The sequence below is a fragment of the Haliotis rubra genome, unplaced genomic scaffold (genome assembly GCF_003918875.1).
Source record: "Haliotis rubra isolate DU_JTF1 unplaced genomic scaffold, ASM391887v1 Scf15, whole genome shotgun sequence".
NCBI classification, from domain to species: Eukaryota; Metazoa; Mollusca; class Gastropoda; order Lepetellida; family Haliotidae; genus Haliotis; species Haliotis rubra.
Genome location: NW_025765447.1, coordinates 2067338 through 2090209, shown reverse-complemented (window position 1 = coordinate 2090209; position 22872 = coordinate 2067338). Strand labels below are relative to the sequence as shown.

The window sequence follows — 22872 nt, the reverse complement described above, 5'->3', positions numbered from 1 at the left end:
TTTCAGCGATATAGTGTCTTGTAAAACAAACACATTATGGTCTTGACTACATAAAACATGTACAGTGCACATCAAAGCTAAATAATGGGATGCAAAATTTTGAAAAAAAACCCAACAGAAATGTTTAGTAATGAACGCATTACAATAGAAACATTGTGTCGGTATGATACAAGACTTTAAACATGTTAAATGTATGACAACAATCCATGTTAATTTAATAACTATTGCATGCTGAGAACAAGGCTGTGTCCATATTAACTTTAGATCCTTCGTTATCAAACAGGCAGCTCACTAAACTTCTAGAAGCGGTAAACATTTTTATTTCATATATATATAAAGAGATCACATCATGTGAATGAATACATGTAAAGAATAAATACATATCAGAAAGACTCATATATTTAAAAATAAAAGTTTTGATTTCATTGTGTGGTTGACAATAAAACATGAACAATGGAAGACTGTATATATCATCTGTTATTGCACAGCCATTGTCTATGAAGCTAATTTAACAGGTTATATATGGGATTACACTTTTCTGTAAATTCTTTTCAATCTTAATGTAATTCAAAGGATAAAACACCACTACTGATGACTAGCTGGAACATGTTATATCATTTTTAATTACCAGATTATATCATTTATGATAGCCAGTTTATATCATTTATAATTACCAGGTTATAGAATTTATTATTACTAGATTATACCATTCACAATTACCAGATTTTTTCATATATAATTACCAGGTTATATCATTCATTATTACTAGATTTCATCATTTATAAATACCAGTTTTTTTATATTTATAATTACATGTACCAGGTTATATCATTCGTAACAGCCAGATTATATCATTTATAATTACCAGATTATATCATTTACAATAACAGAATGATGTGCTTATACACTTCTATGATGGAAACTATGAATAAAATGGGGCGATGTGCAGATATTTGTTACATTAATATCATGCAACTTCTGGAACAAACAAACAAGTTGATGTTGAGAAAACTAACTATGAGTAATGGAGTTGGACTTCTTCAACTATGAGTGGACGCAAGCACCTAATGTGGCACCTAATTGCCAGCACACACAGTCAGCGATCTAACCCACTCAGCCACTGTAATTTCCCCAAAAATGGAAGTGGGACAACTGGTAATCAGTATCACTTACTTTGTGTACCCCTCTGACAAATGTACCTTCACATGGCTCCCACGGCCAAAATCTATGAATACACAATGCCATTTAGAAAGTGGTCAAATTTAACAGTTGTGTTATTTGCGTTTACACTTTCTCAGTAAAGTATACAGATTTGAGGACTTTGGGGGGTTTAGTCCCATTTGGGATTATAACCCACTGAGTCAGCACCTAACTGTCATCACACAAAGTCAGCAATCTAACCCACTCAGCCGCCACTCTTTCCATAAAAATGTAGCTAATTGTTGAACACATCATCAAATGTCAAGGATGTGGCTGTTCACATACTGTCAATGCATAGCTATACATATACCTATGTTACCCATTGAGTACAAGATGTCTTTCACAACTGATATGTATAATTGATGATGGGAAAGTAAAAAATAAATTTTCAGTTTTTATAATATCCATTATTTTTGCAAATACTGCTGTTCTGAACTACAAGAGAAAACATTCATTGGATTTCAGTTCCTTCTCATGAAACAAAATGTGAATATTAGCCTGTGCCAGTTACTTCAATCATCCTAATTCTGATCAGTCTCAATGTTATTCACAAGACAAAATGCTACTACTGTTGACTAGCTGGGACATGTTATATAATCTATAATCACCAGATTATATCATTTATGATAGCCAGACTGTATCATTTAAATAGCCAGTCTATCTCATTTATAATTAGTTTATATCATTTATAATAGCCAGTTTATACCATTTATGATTACCAGTTTATATGATTTATAATAGCCAGATTATATCATACATAATTTTTACCAGAATGATGTGCTTATACACTTCTATGATGGAAAATATTAATACAATGTTGCAATGTGCTGACATTTGTTATATTATTAATATTATGCACCTTCTAAAGTAATACAAAGACGTCGATGTTGAGAAGTTAACTATATGCAATAGAGGTGGACTTCTTCAACCATGAGTGGATTCGAGGAAGACAACTCCCCATGTTTGACACTACTCTCTCCTTCTGTAGCCCTCATCCCTACATAAATGACAAATCTTAGGCCATAAAAAATAATTATTAGATTTTCATATCAGTAGTTGAGTAAAATCATAAAAAGCTGCCTCCTGCATCACATTTTAATAAAATGGATGAAATTCTAGTAAATATTGTTTAAGACTTCAAGGCACTGTTACATTTTCACATTACCATTTTATACAGAAGATGAAGAATAAAATTATTATTAGTATCAAATAACTGTAAAAATATATTCATCAATAAATATGAGTCACTGTAATAGCTGTGGAAAATGTATACAATAAAACACTCACTACAGAAACTGTAGAAGATTATATACAGCACCATTGTGTTTAAGTTGACGGGGACCAACGTAAATATTTTGGGTTTTCTGAGGTATAACACAATCGAAAAATGATGAATAAGAACAAAATATGAAGGGACCAAGCTTTCACTTTGGGACTAATTTACTTTGGGTAGCCTAGTGTTTAAATCGTTTGCTTGTCACACCGAAGACCCGGAATTGATTCCCTTAACGGGTACAATGTGAGAAGCCCATTTCTGGTGTTCCCCTCCGTGATATTGCTGGAATATTGCTAAAAGCAGCATAAAAGGAAACTCACTCACTCACTTCGGGACACACATGTCCGTTCAGTACAATGGCGGTGACTGTACATGGGGTGTGGTAGTTCTTAGCTGCAGTTTCTTCTAATTATACATGACCTGTCAACTCATCTTCCACATATTTCCACTAATCTTTATCTTTGTCATGATCACAAAGGATTCAAGCCATCATTTTTTTTCAAAAGTATTTCCTAAAATGAATATTTTAAAACCAAAGTATGAGTGTTTGTTTGTAGCAAACAGCACTAGAACAATACTGATTCAGTTGAAACCAAGTATTAGCTGTGAATGCTGTTCTGGAAATTTGTGAAAGCCTATTGGTAATACACACTGATCTGATGAAGGGGCAAAATGTAGATCCAATATAAACCCTTATAGTACTGTTTTCCACTTATGAATTTTCCCACTCAAAAAATAAATCCTCATGTTTTTATTGGCCAAAAATGTCAACTTAAAAAAAGTATTTTGGGATTGTTTTTTGCCCCATATAAACTTCATAAATTGCCCTCCTGCCTTTAGGTTTTCTGAGGACAAAACCCCGTAAATCAAGAAATAAAATTGGTCTGGCCTAAACTATTATTGCGTCACATGATTAGGGGTCAAATGATACTACTCAATAGAAGTTAGCACCAGATGTTTTCATATGACAATTATTAATATGTCATGGCTGGTGGACTTGGGAACCACAGACTTCCAGCGGTGTTATCACATCCAATTGTGTTCCTTAACTTGTTTTGAGTATGATGTCTTTCAGTGGCATTTAGAAGTTGTACATTGATGTCCAAGATATTTTTATGGATTAAACTTCTTTTTAATTTCTCTCACAATATGAAATTAAAAAGAAGTTTAATCCGTAAAAATATCTTGGACATTGTTTTGAGTATTATTTATATAATGCTTTGTCATGTGATAACACTGGTAAGATTCCCAGTTTGGAATCATGCAAGTTTACAGAACATTATGTTGGTCTTCTTAAAATTTTGGATTTATGAAAAGATATAAATGCAAAAAAATAAAGTTCTGTTAGGTCCTAAAAATATTGTCATGGCTTTGTAGCATCTCATAATTAATCAGAGATGATAACTTTACCAAAACATACCATCACAATAAACATCTAACATCAAATGTACCATATTTTCTCAAAATGGATGCCCCTGTACCAAGTAATTACTTGAACCATTGACCCTCGTGTATTAGAGACAGAGCATCTCATAGAGGAAACACACTATGAGTTCTGATGGGTTATTCATCAGCTGCCATTTTTCTATGAACTGCTATGTGTAATCAATTTACAGTAAACTACGGTTATAACAAGCTCAAAGTGACCACTAATCATTGGCCGTTTCAACTGTAGTTTCGTATACACACTTTGACTAATATGGCAGGTGGCGGGGACCCCCAAAACAGTTCGTGATATCGGTTAGTTTGTTATAAGTAGGGGTGTAGCTACCATTATAAAAAAGTCCAGGCTTACACATGACGTTTGCTAAAAAGGTTGGGCAAGCCCTCAATACTATGTAAATATAAAGCTTTGCAACCTATTGGCTTACATGAAAAAATTGGCTTCATAGCGCCTGATATGCGTGTTTGTTATAAACATAGTTTACTGTATTCAAATGCACAGTTATTGCGTGAAAAGGCTGAACATAGAAGAGGTTTAAGTAGAAACAAATTATGCATCTATTTAACTACTTAAAATGGATAATTTTTCAGTATCATGGTAGCATGATGAATGGTGGTACGCCTATATTTGAATTGATCCCTTACACCATAAACCTAGTCATCTTTGCACACAAAAGTAATTGTGAAAATAATGAAAAGCTTCAAATGATATACTCTTGAGCAAATGTCTTGACATGAATTATTTTGCGTCTTTCAAATAGCTTGGCAGTTTGCTTGCAGCACATCGGAATCCCAGATTTGCTGCGGAGCTATCAGGCGTATTTTGACTGCGGGCTACACATCGGTACCGGTAACAGTAGGACTGAAAATAGATACATGGAAATCTATGGATATTCCTGTGACATTCTCTTACAAACTAAAATGAAAGCAGAAAAATACCCAAATACCTCCAAATTTTAACAAGTTCAACCTATTTCAACTATTAATCTCAAGCGTAAGTACTTATCCAATGTATAACTTGTTTTAGTCACGAAATAGCTGAAATACTGCCGGTGTGACTAAAATCTTTACTCACTCACACTCACTTATCCAACAATAAAACCTGGTGAATGGAAGAGATTCTTTAAAATAAGAAATATCACAATGTTTGCACCAAAGCCTGCTTAAACAGGGTGAAAGATAGCCTAGTGGTTAAAGTGCTGACTGGTCAGTCCTTTACCTTCTTTTCTTAACATTACTAGGATGTAAGTCTTAGATAGGATTTAGATTTTGGAAGAGCGTGAATATATGACACTTTGTATGGATAACAACTTCATTATTCTTTGTCACAGATTTTCAGAGCCACTTTTCGTTCCATTATTATGGGGGCGGCGGGGTAGCCGAGTGGTTAAAGCATTTGATCGTCACTCCAAAGACCCAGGTTTGATTCCCAACATGGGTACAATGTGTGAAGCCTATTTCTGGCGTCCCCTGCATTGATATTGCTGGAATATTGGTAAACTAAACTCACTCACTCACTCATGAATGGATGCTGCATACACAACAAAGAAGATGTTATCCATTAGAAACGCCATGTATTCATCAGATAACCAAGCCCTGACTTTTCTCCCAGGTAGGACTCACCTCATGACACTGGAATGAACCCCCTTTTTTCACTTTGTCGACTCCTGTGCTTGGTCCTTTCTGTAACAAACAGTATTGTACATTTTCACATCTCCATATTACCATGGTTACCCACAGAAAATGGTGCCCACTATTGCTACAACTAATCCACTATGACCATTTGACCTTTGAATTTTTCAGATTACTCTTTCATGCATGTACAATAACTGGTACAACCATCAATGACCTTACATAATTTTGTTTCATGATATTCACCCTCTCTTGGTTGTCAAAAGACCCGGTCATGCATACACGTTGAATCCTCTACTGATGAGGTGAATAAAATATATATGATGAATATTGTTTGATGAGTCAGCAGTTGAGTGTAATGTTGCATGTAACTGATGAGTTGCGAGACTGTATCTTCAGCCAAAATTCACAGGCAGACTTTTAATCAATTGAAGACTTTCACAATATTTCTCTATGGTAACCACTCACACACGGTATACTGACTCCAAGCTGACCAGTTCTTGTTTTATTCCCTTAATGATGAACATCAGGCCAGGAAACAACAAGTACCATTTATAAAATAATTCTTGCATCACAAAGCCATAGGATTGAACCACAGGCTTTCTTCCAGATTTAAATTGGTACTAAATAACATTATTATATTCAGACATTTTATGAGAGCTTCTTTCACATGGGGCTGACCTCTAACTCCCTATTTCTGAGAGCTACTGTTACCCAAGGTTATATTAAAGACTTGTTAGGACAGTTGTATGTGTTATGAACCCTCTAAGAATTTTCAGGCAACATGATAAATGTCTAAAAAGATTAAAGTTTGAAGTGGAGACAATATGGTTGACAAGAAATGGCCCGTAAAAAAAACGTATCGATATATTTATCGTCAGATAAAGTATCACGATTATCAATACTACGATATATTGTCACAGCTCTAGTAGCCAGTATATATTTGAGCCTGTTGTTGGAGTTTTTCCAAATACATGTAACTGTCATGACCTAGCAATGCAGCAGTGTCTATTTTACTTTTCAGATGAAGTGGGCCCTGGGCCCATTGGATAATGGAACTAGTGGGACATTTGCCATTGTAGGTGGGTCATCAGAAAAACAAGGAAGACAATTTATTCACTCAGTAATTTTAATGATTTTATCATTCAAATTACAGCTGTTCATTTTGTATTATATAACTGTTAATTCAAACACTGTTAATTTAATGAGATGACCATTAAAGTCATTATCTTGTAACTTTATATCTCAGTGACAGTCTGTTTTCATTTTAAATTAGTAGATTTATTTTGACTTTCACGGAACAAAACCCACAGGTGTAAAACTTGCCATTTTGTTTGGAAAGAATGTGAGTGGGATGTCTTTCTCTGTTTCAATCTGTTCTGTTGCAATTTCTGAATTACAATTGCCATCATTTGACCCCACAACTGTTCCCTAATCTTATCTGTCACTTTTTTTATCTTTTTGTTTGGACAAACGAAAGTATTCGCGACTGTCGCTTCACAGCAGCAAACGATTTTGCCCACAGCATTTTGATTCAAATAACTACCTTCAAATTCAGTTACCGCTCTTCCATGTAGAATTTACTGCTAAGGGGTGTAACTCTTATGGCACACAGCATGACTTGAATAAGCTATGTACTATAAGCTCCATGCATTGATTTAGGCACTGCACTGGATGTTGGAAAGCATGCATAGTGCTGTGAGGATTACGAATGCCGACTGATCGCTAGAAAATGTGAGAACAAGTTGAAAATACTGGCAAGTTTGGCAGGGTATGCAGGCTTGTGCATGATTGAGTCATTTGTATTTTTATGGTGCGCCAACCGGACCCACCAGGTCAAGGAATAGTGCGTCATTTTTACCACTATGCGTCAGTGGCACAAGGGCGCGGCCTAAAATAGACTCTGATGCAGCTAGCATGTCTTAAATGTTTAAATTGGAAAAGAGACACACAAACATATAAGGCTAGTATTCCTTTAACTGAAACTGAACAAAATAAAGATGAGGACGTAACTCACCGGATTATCCTTGAAGTCTTTTGTATGCTTAGTCTCCCACCAGTCACTGGTCCACTCCCACACGTTGCCGATGATGTTCTTTAAGCCAAACTTGTTCTGATCTGGGAACGCAGTGACCTGGAATACAATATTACATTACAGAAATATCTAACATGTTATATTTGGGATTACACTTTCTTGGTGCACCCCTCGGGTATAGACTACCAGTTTCGGACTGCTTTTTCGTGGAAGCTGCAGTGGCTGAGCGGGTTAAATCGCTTACTTTGTGTGCTATCGTTTAGGTGCCTGACTCTGAGGGTGTGGGTTCAAATCCAGGATGGGACTCAACCCAACAAAAGTACAAAAATCTGTACTATATATGGGATTACACTGAAAAAGTGAAATCCTATATATAACGTGTCACATTTGACCATTTTCTAAATGGCTTTGTGTATTTACAGGAATGTCGATTTACAAAGAGATTATTTTATGAGTATATTTGTTGTACTGATTTTAGAAAACAAGACACCTAAGATGAAGTTGATGCCAAAATGAGAGTGTCCTTTGCTCCCACTGACAAAGCAACACATTTATATCTTGATATATTGGAGTATGTTGTCATGTCTGGTTCACTGTGAAACAATGACATACAAAACAAAGCTCAAAATAAATTTTTAATAAAGCACCAAGTACCATGTCTTGTGTGGTAAGTTTGTTTAAAACATTTATCAAGCAATTATGACAATGCCAACAGTATATTTCTGCAAAACTGAATGAGTCATAATGGACAGATATTTCGAACAAAATGTCAAATTCTAAAGTCAAACATGAGTGGCTATTGGACACCGATTGACAATGCCAATTAAAGTGATACAGCTAGAAAAGATTGAGATCTTCTACCCCATGCATAAGGCAACCTTCTGTAGCGGCTATAAAATTTCTGAGTCCCGTGCTCGGATTCGAACCACGAACATTCTAATCCGAAGTCGGACGCCTTGTCCACATGACCAAAGAGGTTAACCCCGTCAGCAAGCTGAGAAGGTAAGGATATCATCTGTGGGATGACTCCACGCCCTGCTACATACTCCCCCGTCAACAGAAGGCACGTCCCAAGCCGCATAGTTGGGTACCGAGACTTATTTTGCTCAAATTAGATATGAACATGCTCAGCCCCACGTTGGACGCCAATGTAGTGGCCATACGGACCTTCTGATCCGAAGTTGGATGCCTTGTTCACATGACCAAAGAGGTTAACCCCGTCAGCAAGCTGACAAGGTAAGGATGCCATCTGTGGGATGACTCCACGCCCTGCTACACTTCCATCCAACCCTTCAGACTGTAGGTATGAAAAACACCCCTTATACACGGAGATATACAGTACTTACAGGACTTGTGCCAAAGTAGCCGTCTTCCCTGGTGTTGTCCTTCGGGAATTCCCCTTGCCAGATGTTCATCCAGTGTTCATTCTTAGGCATCATCTTATTACCCCATGGGAATAACCTGAGGTGACACAGAATGGAGTATATATGTTTATTACTCGCCTGTGGAAGATACTGCAATGTAATATTTTTACGGCAATATTACACTAGTGTAATACTGCTAGACATATGATGTCATAATGGTTACAGTTATGACGTCACAATGCTAATGCCTCTGTTGCAATGGTAATAGACCTTGCTTGACTTGCGGAAAATTGATATGAGAGTCATCACACTGTAGGCAGTTTCTATCAATTTATGTTGGAGAGTAATAAACAGAATACTAAACTCACTTCCGTGAAATACCATTTTTATTAAACTTGTGAAATCATTAACTTGTTTAATAAAATTGGTATTACCCAGAAGGTGGTTTAGTATCCTCTATTTATCAGTGGAAGTTTAGTGAACTGCGACAATCTGAGGCACAGCATGAATACCATATCATGAGATTTTAAAAAATACTAACGGTGATATGAAAAACAGGTTTTTACTATAGTCTGTTTGCAGTGAAAACATACCGATGAATTTCACTTTAAACAAAAAAGTAAATCAAATAAAGTGAAATTAAGATTGAGAATCCTCATAAGTTTACCTTGCCAATTGAACATGAAAATAAAGGGTGTGTGCACATTAAATGAAACCCGGAGAACAAGAAGGGTTGGTTTCTACGGTAGTCTAAGTTACGCTCATCACATCACAGCGATTTGAAACTATGATCGTTTGTAAACAACTTTTATCCTAAGTTGAATAAAATTCTGAGATTTAAATGTTCAATTGGCAAGGTAAAATTATGAGGATTCGCAATCTTAATTTCACTTTATTGGATTTACTTTTTTGTTTAAAGTGAAATTCATTGGTACGTTTCCACTGCAAACAGACTATACTGGTTTGTAAAAGCGATCTCAGTACACATTTCAGTTATTAACTCAGTTACCAACTATGATTTGGTTTGGTTTCTAATCTATTCAAGTTTTCATGCATCATATAAAGTATTGTAGCAGAGCATTGGTGACCTCAATGTCTAATGGTGCAATTTGTTATGCAGAGTTGCATCCCTTGGACATGCCAGAATTCCATACTGGAAGATCACACTCCGGCACAGCGATGACTTAACATAACATCACTGCCACAGGCTAATTTGCATATCATGTGACCAGACTTTTCTCTTGTTTGTAATCAAACGAGCATATTCATAATAAGAAGAGACTGGACTCACGAAAGCTTTTCGACGCTCTCTTCATAATGTTTTACATTGTTACATATATATTCTTCCACAACTGCGACAGTAAGGTCTATGACAGTACATAGTTAGATATCAAACTGGCTGCATCGTTTGCTCTCCATCAGCTTCCATCAGAGCACGTGGTGCCGTACAACCTATGTAAACAAAGGATCGCTACGCAAATCGAAATAGTGTTACATGTTTTAGGATATTTTCTCAGTGAAACTAAACCATTCTATCAAAGATGTTTAATTAGTTGTGTAGACTCGTCAAAAATAAAAGAGTTGAGAAATATGTAAATTATATTGAATGGACGGTGCAAGATGTGACGAATCGTCACATTTTTCTGGCCTGTGGCAGAGATACTATGCTGGCTTGCCGCATGGAACTCTGGGTAGGAGAGTGACTGGAAGATTTGAACCCCTCTGCAATTTGTTATGCAGAGTTGCATCCCTTGGACATGCCAGAATTCCATACTGGAAGATTTGAACCCCAGTTCTACCTGGTTATGTTTCCAGGTTATCAACCTGCGAAGATCCGGTTAGAATTGATCTACAGTAACCCATGCTTGTTGTAAGAAGAGACTAACGGGATCGGGTGGTCAGGTTCGTTGACTGGGTTGACATTGTATCCGAATTGCATAGATCAATATTCATGCTGTTGATCAATAGATTGTCTGGTCCAGACCCAATTATTTACAGACTGTCGCCATCTAGCTAGAATATTGCTGAGTGCAGCGTAAAACTAAACTCACTCACTCACTCCAGGTTATCAGCACCATAATAGTGAATGTCTGTGACCTGCATCACTCCAAGGCCAACATGCTCATGTTAAGAGCCAAAATGGGATTGATGATAAATAATTATATAAGTTCAACTATGAAATATTGCTTTGGTTCTATTGCAGTATAGAACTGACCTGTTCTCCAGTTCACCTCTACACGCAAACTCAAACTCGGCCTCTGTAGGAAGCCTCTTGCCGGCCCATGTACAGTAGGCCACCGCATCATTCCAGGACACATGCATCACAGGGTGGTCCATCCTGGGGCACAGATACAAAAGCAGCAATGAATAGGGTCTTAGCTCATTAAACAAAACTAGGGATGTGTGAAAATCTGAGTTAAATTGGTCTTCAGCAACCCTTGTCGGCGACTAATGGGATCAGGTGATCAGGCTCACTGACTTGGTCATATGGGAATCTTGGTCAATGCTTCAAGTCATATTATTAGTCATATAAAGTAGATTTCATGTTATGTGGCTGGTGAGAATGTTGTAAATGTATCTGCTGTAAGTGCAAGTGCCACAAAGTGATTGAAGTGCCAGTAAAATATTGAGTGTTGAGCAACAAGTGGAACTTTGAGTTACTGCTGTAGTGTTTGAAAGAATTCTTAATTCATTTCTGCAGTTTCTTGATTAACCATTGCATTTCAGGTGAAAATCAGCTGATAAAAGTCGTCAACTGAGCTGTGTCAATATGGACTGCTATCCCACAGGCTGTGGAAACACAGCTCCAGATTTACCCCAATATACTGCAATCAATGGACAAACAATGGTATGTTTCAAATAGAAATAAATACTTTTGTCAATAAAATCTATGCTAATTTTAACTATTTCAATAAGAATAATGACTATACCTTGTTTATTCAAAATTTTAATCATACTATCACTTCAGTATTCAAGAAAATAATTTTTCAAGAACTACTGAGAAAAACATTACCGCTCTTTTATAGACGTTTTTGGTCCTTCAGGATGCCTCCAGTCAGAGCCCTCTACTGGCAGCCACCAGGGAGCTGCAGCCACCTGTACATGTGGTCAAACATAGAGATCAGGGCCTTCTTTCACAAAGCTATCTCAGCGCTACGACTGTCGTACCTCCTATACTGTAACACAGACTTACGACAGTAGCACTACTATAGCTTTGTGAAACAGGGCCCAATTCTCATTTATCAAACTGCTGACCTCTTATCAAATTATTTCAGCTCTGGCCTTGACAGATCTTCCATCATAGAATACACAAAGATATGCAATGTAATTTGACTGGTATTTACCTTTTCTTTCATTGGCGCTACACTCAGAATTTTGCAAATATAATTTTCCTTTTATTTTATATAATTGAAGAGTGCATACAATGAGGTTTCTTTACAAAAAGAAACATCCAGCATTGATAATTTATAAGCTGATGTAATGTAAGTAGCCCTCCATGTATCTGTTAAAAACACAAATCTCATTATCCCCTCAATGGCCAGTCATCTGTGGAAAGACATTGGTCTCATTAACTACTGCCTCCAACACAGTTAATACTTACAGCTTGTGTAATCTTTCCTAGTTCTTCCTCGCTGAGATATTTGTCCATTACAAAAGAATTACCGAAACCCTCAGCCTGAAACAACATACATATCTGATATTATGTATGATGTAGTCAAAGACACAGGGTATAAGACACTATTCATAATGAAGAATTAACATAATAGACTTCTGTTATACCATAAGGGCTCTAAAGTTCACCTGAATTTTGAAACATAAATGTTTAAAATTGTTAAGAATACTGTAAGGATTCTGCAATGTCTGGGTTCATTTCAGCTCCCAATTTCTCCCTTCCAGTTTCTGAGGAAAGTCAAAACTAAAAAGACTCTACCAGTATTACATCATGTGAAGGTTGAAGATCATAGTTTGATAATAACATTTCTATATGTAAGCATCAGGAAAAATGGAGATGAGTTTCACCTGAGAAAAGACTACAGTTCTTTCCTTACAACAACGTTAGCTTAGCCATGGGAATTTATAAATGTTGTATGGAATCCCTGTTTTTCCCTATGCCAGACCAAAATTCATAAAACTTATACAGTTTAAATGTTACAATACTAGATATTCTTAAAGCTAATCATCATCTGTCAATAATAAATACTGAATGCAAAAGAGAACATTGATACATCTGGGCAGTCTGTCACACGGTTGACACATTAAGTCAGAACCCTGCTTTGATATGTTAAGAAATATTTTATTCTATATAGATTCAAGCTTTCATTAAAAAATATATTTCCATGAATATTTTTTACACCATTTTTTTTTCATTATTTAATACAACCTATGGCTGCGCAATATAACCGGTTTACCGGTATTTACCGGTTCAGATATGAAAACGATATGTATTGCGATACGCCGATCGAAAACCGGTATTTTGACATGCATTCGGAAAACTTCATAACACTCGGAAATCTTTGGATATTTCTGGGTTTTTTAATTGTTCTTTTCCCTGTTTCATTAGTGCCAAATGTTATTTACATTTTTATTTTGTCATGATTAAAAGCTTTTATTAAAGGTTAATCAATCATAGTGATTTTGTTGTGTTTTTGCTTTAGAATCAATCATTAACTCGATTATAAATTGTTTTTGTTAAAAAAATAATTCTTGCAATATATTGCAATACATATCGCAATATATGCTTCCGCATCGCAATATATCGCAATATGAAAATTCTCTGCAATACCCACCCCTACAACCTATAGATACATGCATATTTCACAGAGACTTGTCAAGACAACTGATATTATCAAACTGCTCAGGAACTCCACAGTCTGGTGTGTGAGGAGCGCGATCCGTTACCTGAAGGAGATTTTCATATTCTTCTACAGCTGTTGTGATAGCTATACAAAACGTTATGTACACTTTTTACCACAAAAGCACTGAATTGATTTTAATTAATCTATGTCCATATGTATTATCTAGGACTCTTGGTATGCATTGTCAATATTTCTCAATGTCCTCTTTATTGTGCATAACACCTGTGAAGTAAGGACAAAGTCTATCATGCAGCTGTTAGTGTTAACCCCCCCCCAAACTAGGAGTGGGTATTGCAGAGATTTTTCATATTGCAATATATTGCGATGCAAAAGCATATATTGCAATATGTATTGCAATTTATTACCCACGTGGTCAACGTATGGGTAGTTGCATACTAATCTCGTACGTCACACGAGTGTCGTATCGCGTTGACCTGTGTTGTAACGACTTGACCTGAGATTCTAACGATTTGATTGGATAACCGATGACCTCTCAGTTAGGTCACATTCTGACGTAACTATTTCTTCATTCATAACAAACACGTGAATTCATTCATTCTACAACTTAGATGCATTGTGGGAATGTAAACATTGCGAACGTTGCCGTGTCGCTGTTTAATTGTGAGTCAAACTGAGACATTATATCCGTCGAAAAACATATCGCCAATGTTTCCACCAGTGATGTTAGCCGAATGAAGCAACTGCAAACCAAGAAGCGGGGTGCTTTCACGGAGTAGTTTACTGTATGAGGCTGTATCGAGTGATGACAACTGACATGCATCATGGCGTTGTTTACCAAGGCAGTGGCGTCATTACAGTGTGGCGTCATGCAAATATTGTACTACAGTACAAAATTCTTCCATAACCTCTTTATGAAACCGGTTTCGGTTTGAAGCCATAAAAATAACAAAAATATGCTATTTTGTCAATTTAATGTATGTAAGGCGTGGGTAATAAATAAAATACCACACTTTCGGTCTCATTACATCACGAATTATCTGAGAACTTCGTGACCTTCCTATGTTATCCGACCTCGCTTTCGCTCGGTCAGATACCACAGGAAGGACACTCGTTTCGTATAATTCGTATGTAATGAGACCTTGTGTAGTATTCTCTATATATTGCATGAATCTTTTTTCTAACAAAAAACTATTTATAATCAGGTTAATGCTTGATTTATAAGCAAAGACACAACAAAATCACGATGCTTGATTAAGCTTTAATAAAAACTTTTAATCATGACAAAATATATCATATTTGGCACAAATGAAACAAGGAAAAGAACAATTTAACATCAACACAGTGGTTATTAGTTTGAACTAGTTAATCCACTCTCAAAAAAAAAAAAGCCCTGAGATTTTAGACAGCAACTTGACCTGGTCAGGACATATCAGAGATCACTGGTCGTTAATGAGTATATATCTAAACATTCAGATCCAAAACATTGCGAAACACTTCAACAAAAATTAAGAACACAACTTCAATCCGAACTTAACTTGACTTCTGGTGTGGAAAACGGAAATATCCGAAGGTTTCCGAGTGTTACGAAGTTTTCTGAATGCATGTCGAAATACCGGTTTTCGATCAGCGTATCGCAATACATACCGATTTCATGTCTGAACCAGTAAAAGCCGGTAAACCGGTTCTGATGCGTAGCCTTACAAAAAAAAACGAATTTATTGTCTGACTATATCATTTCCTTTGATGAAAATGCAAGAACATGAGTTAAGCAAAACCCTATGAAAAATAATAGACCATTATACTTGTAATTAAATACTACACTTTGTTCCATCTTTAATCGTTTCAAATTCATCACATACAGGATGATGTAAGAGATAACAATGGGGTGAGTGAATTTGGTTTTACATCTCTTTTAGCAATGTTCCACGGCGGGGGACACCAGAAATGGGTTTCACACATTGTACCCATGTGGGGAATCGAAACACGGTCTTCGGCATGGATAACAATGGAGTTGTTACTAAACAGACAATAAATGTTAAAACAGTCACCACTCAACACTCATCAGTGATCATGTGGTACAAAACAACTGTAAATATCATATTATTCAATATATGGTTCCAGGAAACGAACAAGTGTCAAAATTCCACATTGAAATACTCAATATCCACAAATTCAAAACACAAACAGTTTATCTCTCACCATTAATATTTGATAAAATCAAATAGCAACAGCTTGCAACAACAAATGAAACCTTTCCCACTTAGCCAAGCATTATTTCTTAAAATAATTAGATCAATAGATCTGTGGATGTATATATCCCAGATGGCAATACAGCCATATACTATGCTGTAACATCAATATATTGTCTCGATCATAATCACCCTTTGTTATTGTGGGTAATATATACATTATGTCCCATTATTGCTGAGGCTGTTTTGTATGAAGCTTCATTGTCATAGTCATGGTCTGTTTACTATGTTATCAACCTGTTGCATGTAACAAGTTCAGTTTTTAGACTTTTCCCAAATTTTCTGATGACAGTCATTGACAGGTCAGTTTAAGAATTTAAATATATTAGATGAGATTCTAACATCTATGTAGAAAGTAAAGAAGACTTTCATTCCACATTTGCTGAGTACCTCAGCATGGAGAATGACAGACAGACAGACTTATTCTGTAAAATGGCAATATAATACATGATAAATTAAAAAATATTATCCTGCATGCACTAAGTTTAAGCTTCCGAAGATGATTTTATAGTGAATACTTTAGATAGATAGAGTCCAAGTTTAGTGATACATCTTTGTCCTAAATATTTTAATTGGCCAAAATTGCTTTGGTGTGCAGCTTTAAGCATCTAGGACTAGCACTTAGCATGGAGAACTGTAGGTATCATATAACAGTGTGATATTTCTTAGGGCTTCAACGAATACACTATGAGGCGAATATGATACGTATCATGAATATTGGGTAACGAATACGAATAATTATTCACGAATACAATATTGTAGTTAAGTGATTGATGCACAATATGGAACGCCCATGTTGACAGTTTTGATTTGTCACAGCAATAACCAGTGATCTCATGACACTCAAATTTGGTATGTAATAGTAATAGTCGACAGTACCATGCGCTGCCTTGGCAAACTAACATGACTTGCACTACTGCAATGCTAGTACATGCTCCATTCTTGCATATCTCACTTTGGAAAAGGACATAAGGGTTCAAGTAAAACATGCTCCCTTAAAAAAATCATAAATATTTGTTAATATTCGGTTCTGGTGACCAAGAATAACGAATTGAATTCATGAAGGGCTACGGTTCGATTCACCGAATATGCGAGTGAATCGTTACAGCCTTAATATTTCTGTATATCACAGGTAACTCTACAATGGAACAAAACATAATTATGTGCCATAAACCATTGTGTCCATTAGCTTAAACTCATCACTATTGTCACTTGAGATCATTTCTGGTTGATTTCAGATTTAATACATAGAAGTCTTTAAGCAAAGTTTACTTGTCTGAAAGACATTTTACATGAACCAGGTTTCAAAATATTGGCGAGAGTTGCAGATAGTATATCTATCATTCACTGACCAGGCTTATGCCCAACATACAGATTACCTTTGGAAAGTTACTCAGTAATATTTTTGGTAAATGTCCAAGTAGCTGTTTGCTGCAAACTGCTGCTTTTTCATTATTAAAAAATATATAAAATGGATCAAAATGTTTTATTTTCATTTTACTTACAATATTTAAAAAATTACCACCTTTCTTTATGCATGTCTTCTATAATGTTTGAAGTGAATGTGTAACATCATGTGCAGGTGTGTCTATTCTATTTCACATTTACAAACACATGTCACCACACCATGAAAACATTGCAAAAAGTCTATCCTACACTATACAGTGAAAACAGATCATTTTCTCTGGAAATAGTTTTGAAATATATGTGTAGGAATTGAGGAATCTTATCTTAAATGGTATGTCTTAACAGGCAACAAACTAATGATAACAACAGCCCAGTTTGATAAGAATGCTAAGGTCATGAAATAAACATGATGGCAAATGGTAAATGTCTCGAACAATCATGAGGTCATAGACGGTCAGGCCGCGTTAGTCCGGTCCCCGATAATCGGATTCCCGCGCCATCCGAACAGACTCAAGCTGTAACCAATCTCGTTTACTATATAAACAGATCAATTGTTGATTCCTCGATGAGACGGGTGTGTCGGCAAAAAACTTGACAAAAACTTGGAAACCGTCGTCAACATGTGCGACTCTTTCAAGGGACTTTCAAAACAAACTCGTCTTGGCGTGTTTTTTTACATCAATGTGAATTTATTTTGTGCAATAATTTTGTTGTTTTATTATTTAAATATCCAAGTTGTAATGTGTAATAAAGTCAGTTGATACATGTATACGTTTTTCTGTCTCTATCAGTCAAGTGAAAGGGAAGTAACTCTACTGCAGTGTGGTGTACTGGACTTGTTTCAGCGAACTGAACGTTTTACTATCAGAACATTTTGTATGAAAAACGGCACTCTTCAGATTAACGCGGCCTGACTCTACCTGAATATAATCACAAATATTCTAAATATTTTACAGATAAGATAATGCACATATAACAGGGTAGGGTACGTCCAAGTGTGAGTTGGAGACACATTTATAATTCATTGGTCCAACATGCATTAATGTAATTTATCAACACAAATGACTTGTGTTTATTGAGCAGAGAACAAGCAAAAAACACTGTTCATGCTTGTCGACACTTGACAACCACCACCTCATCTTTATACCTGCAAGTGAAGTAATATGTTATTACCTGTTACATTGACTGACTCTAAGTTATTTAAGGCATATGATGATATATGGCCATACATTATGTTTGATCAAGAGTCAATAGCCAAACTGCTGAAGTGAGTTTCCTACTGTCTCGTCTCGCAACACTTGTCATGCATGAGATATCATCCAAACTACATTAACCAAGTATGTTTTACATGTTTACGGGCGGTGGGGTAGCCTAGTGGTTAAAGCATCCAAACTACATTAACCAAGTATGTTGGCTCGTCAGTGCATTGGCTCGTCACGCCGAAGACCCGGGTTCGAATCTCCACATGGGTACAATGTGTGAAGTCCATTTCTGGTGTCCCCAGCCGTGATGTTGCTGGAATATTGCTAAAAGCGGCGTAAAACCAAACTCAGTCAGTCAGTAAGTGTACATGTTTACAATTACACAAAAGTGACTTAACAGGCCTTAAACCCAACGCAAACAACTATCAAAACTGACTTCCCCTTTTAACCACATTTCATGTAGAGTATTGCAGGGAAGTTATGGGAAGAGTTGTTTTCATATTCAAACTAAATCATACAGAATCTAACAGAGATAAAATATAGTCCAAGGGTCCTTGTCATGACAGGAATGTTAAAAACTGAGATGCTCCATAGCTGCATGGTGAACATCGTTAAGTTGGCAGGATATTTTTTTATAAAAACACATCTCTCTTTATTATGGTCAATATGGCTTTTAGAAAACAAGTGTCATTCAAAAACAGGATAATTGATGTACTGTCAAATTGTGAAGAAAGCATTACTAGTGGGCCTAGAAAATAATAAAATGAGTACTCTTTTACCTAACTTTAGTGATGCAAAGTTGAAGCTGGGGACATCTTTGTGATGTTTTTGGATATGGTTTCGGCATCAATGTGAAGGTTGAAGAGGACGGACATATATTGTACGATTTAAATGTAGGAATGTACCAAACGTTGAATGCCTTCACATTCACCGATGGCATGCTGTGCATATGTAAGTTCGAGTTTTGGTGAAAGAAGTTGATTGGAAAGACCACCCACTCAGGTTGAATGTTATACAATTTGGTTAAGTGGTAACACTTTTTGTACAATGTAACAGCTGGTGTGGAACCAACCACATAGCCAGCTGACGGCCAGGCAACAGGTGGATTAAAACAGTAGCCTGCGCATCGAGACACAAGAACCACACCTATACCTGCACTACGTGAAATGGTTCTAATAAGGTCTAACGACGTCATTCATTTATCATTTGGGCACCAATGACGTCATTTCCAAGGGACATAAGTCATGGTGTGTTCATTGTGGACATAGAACATTCGGTTAATGTGGAACCTTTGAATTGGTATAACGCAAAAAATAAATTAGTTACTTCTGATATCTGTGTTGTTTTGGCTATAAAACAACTTGACAAACATTTCTCATGATGAAAAAGTGGAAGACAAAAAGGTTAATTTTCGTGTACACTTCCCCTTTAACCACTGTGCTACCCTGACCCTACATATAGTGTAAGTTTAGCAGAATACACGGAATGTCTTGAGCCATAAGGGAATCTAAAAAATTAAACATTTATCCTGACTGTTTGACATTTACATGGCTATGACAGCTTAAATAGAATATCAGTAAATGACAAATGTCTATATATAAAGAGGATTTTAAGTCCAGTAAGAGGGAGAAGATATATCCCAAAGCGAGCTGAATTCGACGTTCTGGTGATTTCGATGATTGCATTACTCACGCTGTATCGGGGGGAGTATGTGTGCGATCGGAGTGCACATGCAGTTTAATTGGTAGGGCGGATGTCCAGTCGCTGTTGTGAGAAGTTTTATTGACAATGGAAATTCGGAAGTTAAGTTATATAAAAAGCAAACTAACAACATGTTATTTACCGGAGATAATTAATACCACTTCAGATGCAAAATCAATTGCCAATATAACTAAAAACAGCAAGCGAAATTTCAGTAAGATCAGTTGTCTGCTAGTGACAAGCAATATATAAATAGGAAGCCACGTGAACACAACACTCCCTTGCAGCATGGAGCGATAAGTATGGCTCATCATCGAAAACCCATACAAAATACCTGATACGATGTCATCAAACCTATTCTTGTAGGAAACACTTGATATTTTTGTGTGAAATTGATGAATATATCCTTTATCACTCAAGGTTAGTAAAATAAAACCTTTAAATGATATTAAAGATAAAAATTGCGTTTTTGTCTTACATCGTGGAAAACCCCCTGACTCTGGGATATATTGACAATAGTACATGAGAGATGTCTTTGCTTTCAATTCGTTAAAAAAGCAAAGTAAAAGCTGTCGTGTTTTCATTTCGGGAAATGGTGCAGTGGGGTAGCCTAGTGGTTAAAGTGTTCGCTCATCATGTCAAAGCCGTGTTTGACTCCCCACATGGGTACAAGGTGCGAAGCCCATTTCTCGTGTCCTAGGCAGTGATATTGCTGGAATATTGCTAAAAGCAATGTAACCCACCATTCTCACTCACTAATTCGGGTTAAAAACACGAAAATTTCAAACATAGTTACCTCAGTTTTATATCCAGTGTGGTCCACGAACAGTTCGAACTCTGCGTTGCTCACTTCATACTTATCAAGATAAAATGCATCAACCTTGACCCTCCTGGCAGGACCTTCGCCGTCTGCTTGAAATACGGGTTTGTCAGTGCCCATTGTAAATGTGCCTCCTGGTATGGGAACCATCTTATTTGTTCTCTTGTATGGACTCTTAATGTTGCTTTGGGGGTGATATTTCTTCTTTGCGTCGTCTGCTTGCACGCCCTCTGAATTTGATGACTTTGATTCTGAGTGTTGTCTGCTCTTAGAACAACCACAGTCCTTTTTTTCTTCACTGTCACATTTGCTGCCGTCATCGCCAGAACATGTCTCAGTCGTGCAACCAACAGAAACAAAACAATGCACAAGAGCGATAGTTAGCAACATCACACACCATCTTGACGACGCCATTTTGCGTTTAGTGTTATCATGTGATGACAGTCTATAATCCGGACGTTTCGAATTCTAACCCAGAAAGCGATAACGGAAAATAGCTCAAGGTTGTGGTGTTTTAGCTTCCGAAAAGACACATATGGCTCTTGACTATCGTTCTCTGTAGTTATCTGATAGTTTGCCTTTGCTAAAACTAAAACCAGCGTCACTTCTTGCTTTGTATTACGATGATTATATGTCGTGCTAAATGAAAGTATTGTTTCCAATATTGACCAACTAACATTTTAATGAAAATCCATTCAAAGGAAAGATCTAAACAACTTGTCGTGGAGAAGGCCAGTCATTGGCTGAGTCAGTGTACCGCCAGATCTGAGGCTCACCCGTAGTGTCAACCATACATGGGTATTACCTAAAATCAATATTTCATGACAATTGTTCACGCAATAGTCCGACATCCTTCAAGCAGTTCACGACTTCATTGCCAAAAGCAAAATATTTTGGTAATTATATTCATATTGAAAGCTTAACTGCACTGTTGTAATTTTCACAGACACCACTTATTTCAAAATATTGGGGGCGATGGGCAGCATAGGGATTAATGCGTTCGCTCGTCATGCTGAGCATCCGGGTTCGATTCCCCACATGGGTACAATGTGTAAAGCCCATTTCTGATGACCCCTGTCGTGATATTGCTGGAATATTGCTAAAAACGGTGTCAAAACTAAAATTACTCACCCACTCAAAATATTGGCTTCATATGTACAGTTGTACAGTATGTTCAGCACTATCCTCTACAATGCATACGTTATGACCCAGCCAACCTGTTACCCGGATTGGTATTCACATAAGCATGTTTTGTTATATATGCGCGTAAACCATATGTAATAAATAATAAGTCATATTCTATAGCGCACGTTTCCAAACACCAAGTGATTGCTCGCGGCGCTTAATCAGAATCTGATTCTTATTACCCCGGATAACCCAAGCTGCCTGTTAGGCGCTAAAAGGTTAGGTTCACATGACTTTATCCAACCGGGTACCCATTTTCGGCTGGGTGAACAGAGGCAATTTGAACAAACTCACTTGCCTAAGGTGAGACCACATGTATCACATGCGCTTCGTTGTGGGGCAGGACTGAAGTCCTAGAAACTCTCAGGAGTCAAGCTGCCAAGCACGGTCGACCATACAAGGACTGTCCGAGCTCGACGTTGCTTAACTTCAACCAGGGAGACTCTATAGAGTAGAGTATCCCTGCTTCAACTGATTCGTGACCTGAGCTCTGTGCACAGGACCACGCGCCCAATAACTGATCTGGTGCCGTTTTTTGCCT

General features: G+C 36.8%; 1 protein-coding gene across 1 annotated transcript; it reads right to left on the bottom strand.

The window, feature by feature from the left end:
* Window positions 1–21599, bottom strand: LOC124270170 (formylglycine-generating enzyme-like). The gene is made up of 8 exons (XM_046705199.1): window positions 21123–21599; window positions 12552–12626; window positions 11964–12046; window positions 11166–11288; window positions 8933–9047; window positions 7569–7685; window positions 5543–5602; window positions 1–4781 (listed from the first exon to the last, which is right to left on the bottom strand). Exons 1-8 carry the CDS (start codon window positions 21558–21560, stop codon window positions 4659–4661), a joined length of 1134 nt encoding a protein of 377 aa, XP_046561155.1. The 5' UTR covers window positions 21561–21599; the 3' UTR covers window positions 1–4658.
* Window positions 21600–22872: the final 1273 nt, after the last annotated feature.

Excerpts from the sequence above, each read along its gene's own strand:
- LOC124270170 (XM_046705199.1), bottom strand. The coding sequence starts at position 21,560 with ATGGCGTCGTCAAGATGGTGTGTGATGTTGCTAACTATCGCTCTTGTG. Across the intron at positions 12,047-12,551 it reads TAGGAAAGATTACACAAGCT|GTGGCTGCAGCTCCCTGGTG; the intron begins GTAAGTATTAAC and ends CCACATGTACAG. Across the intron at positions 5,603-7,568 it reads AAGACTTCAAGGATAATCCG|AAAGGACCAAGCACAGGAGT; the intron begins GTGAGTTACGTC and ends TGTTTGTTACAG.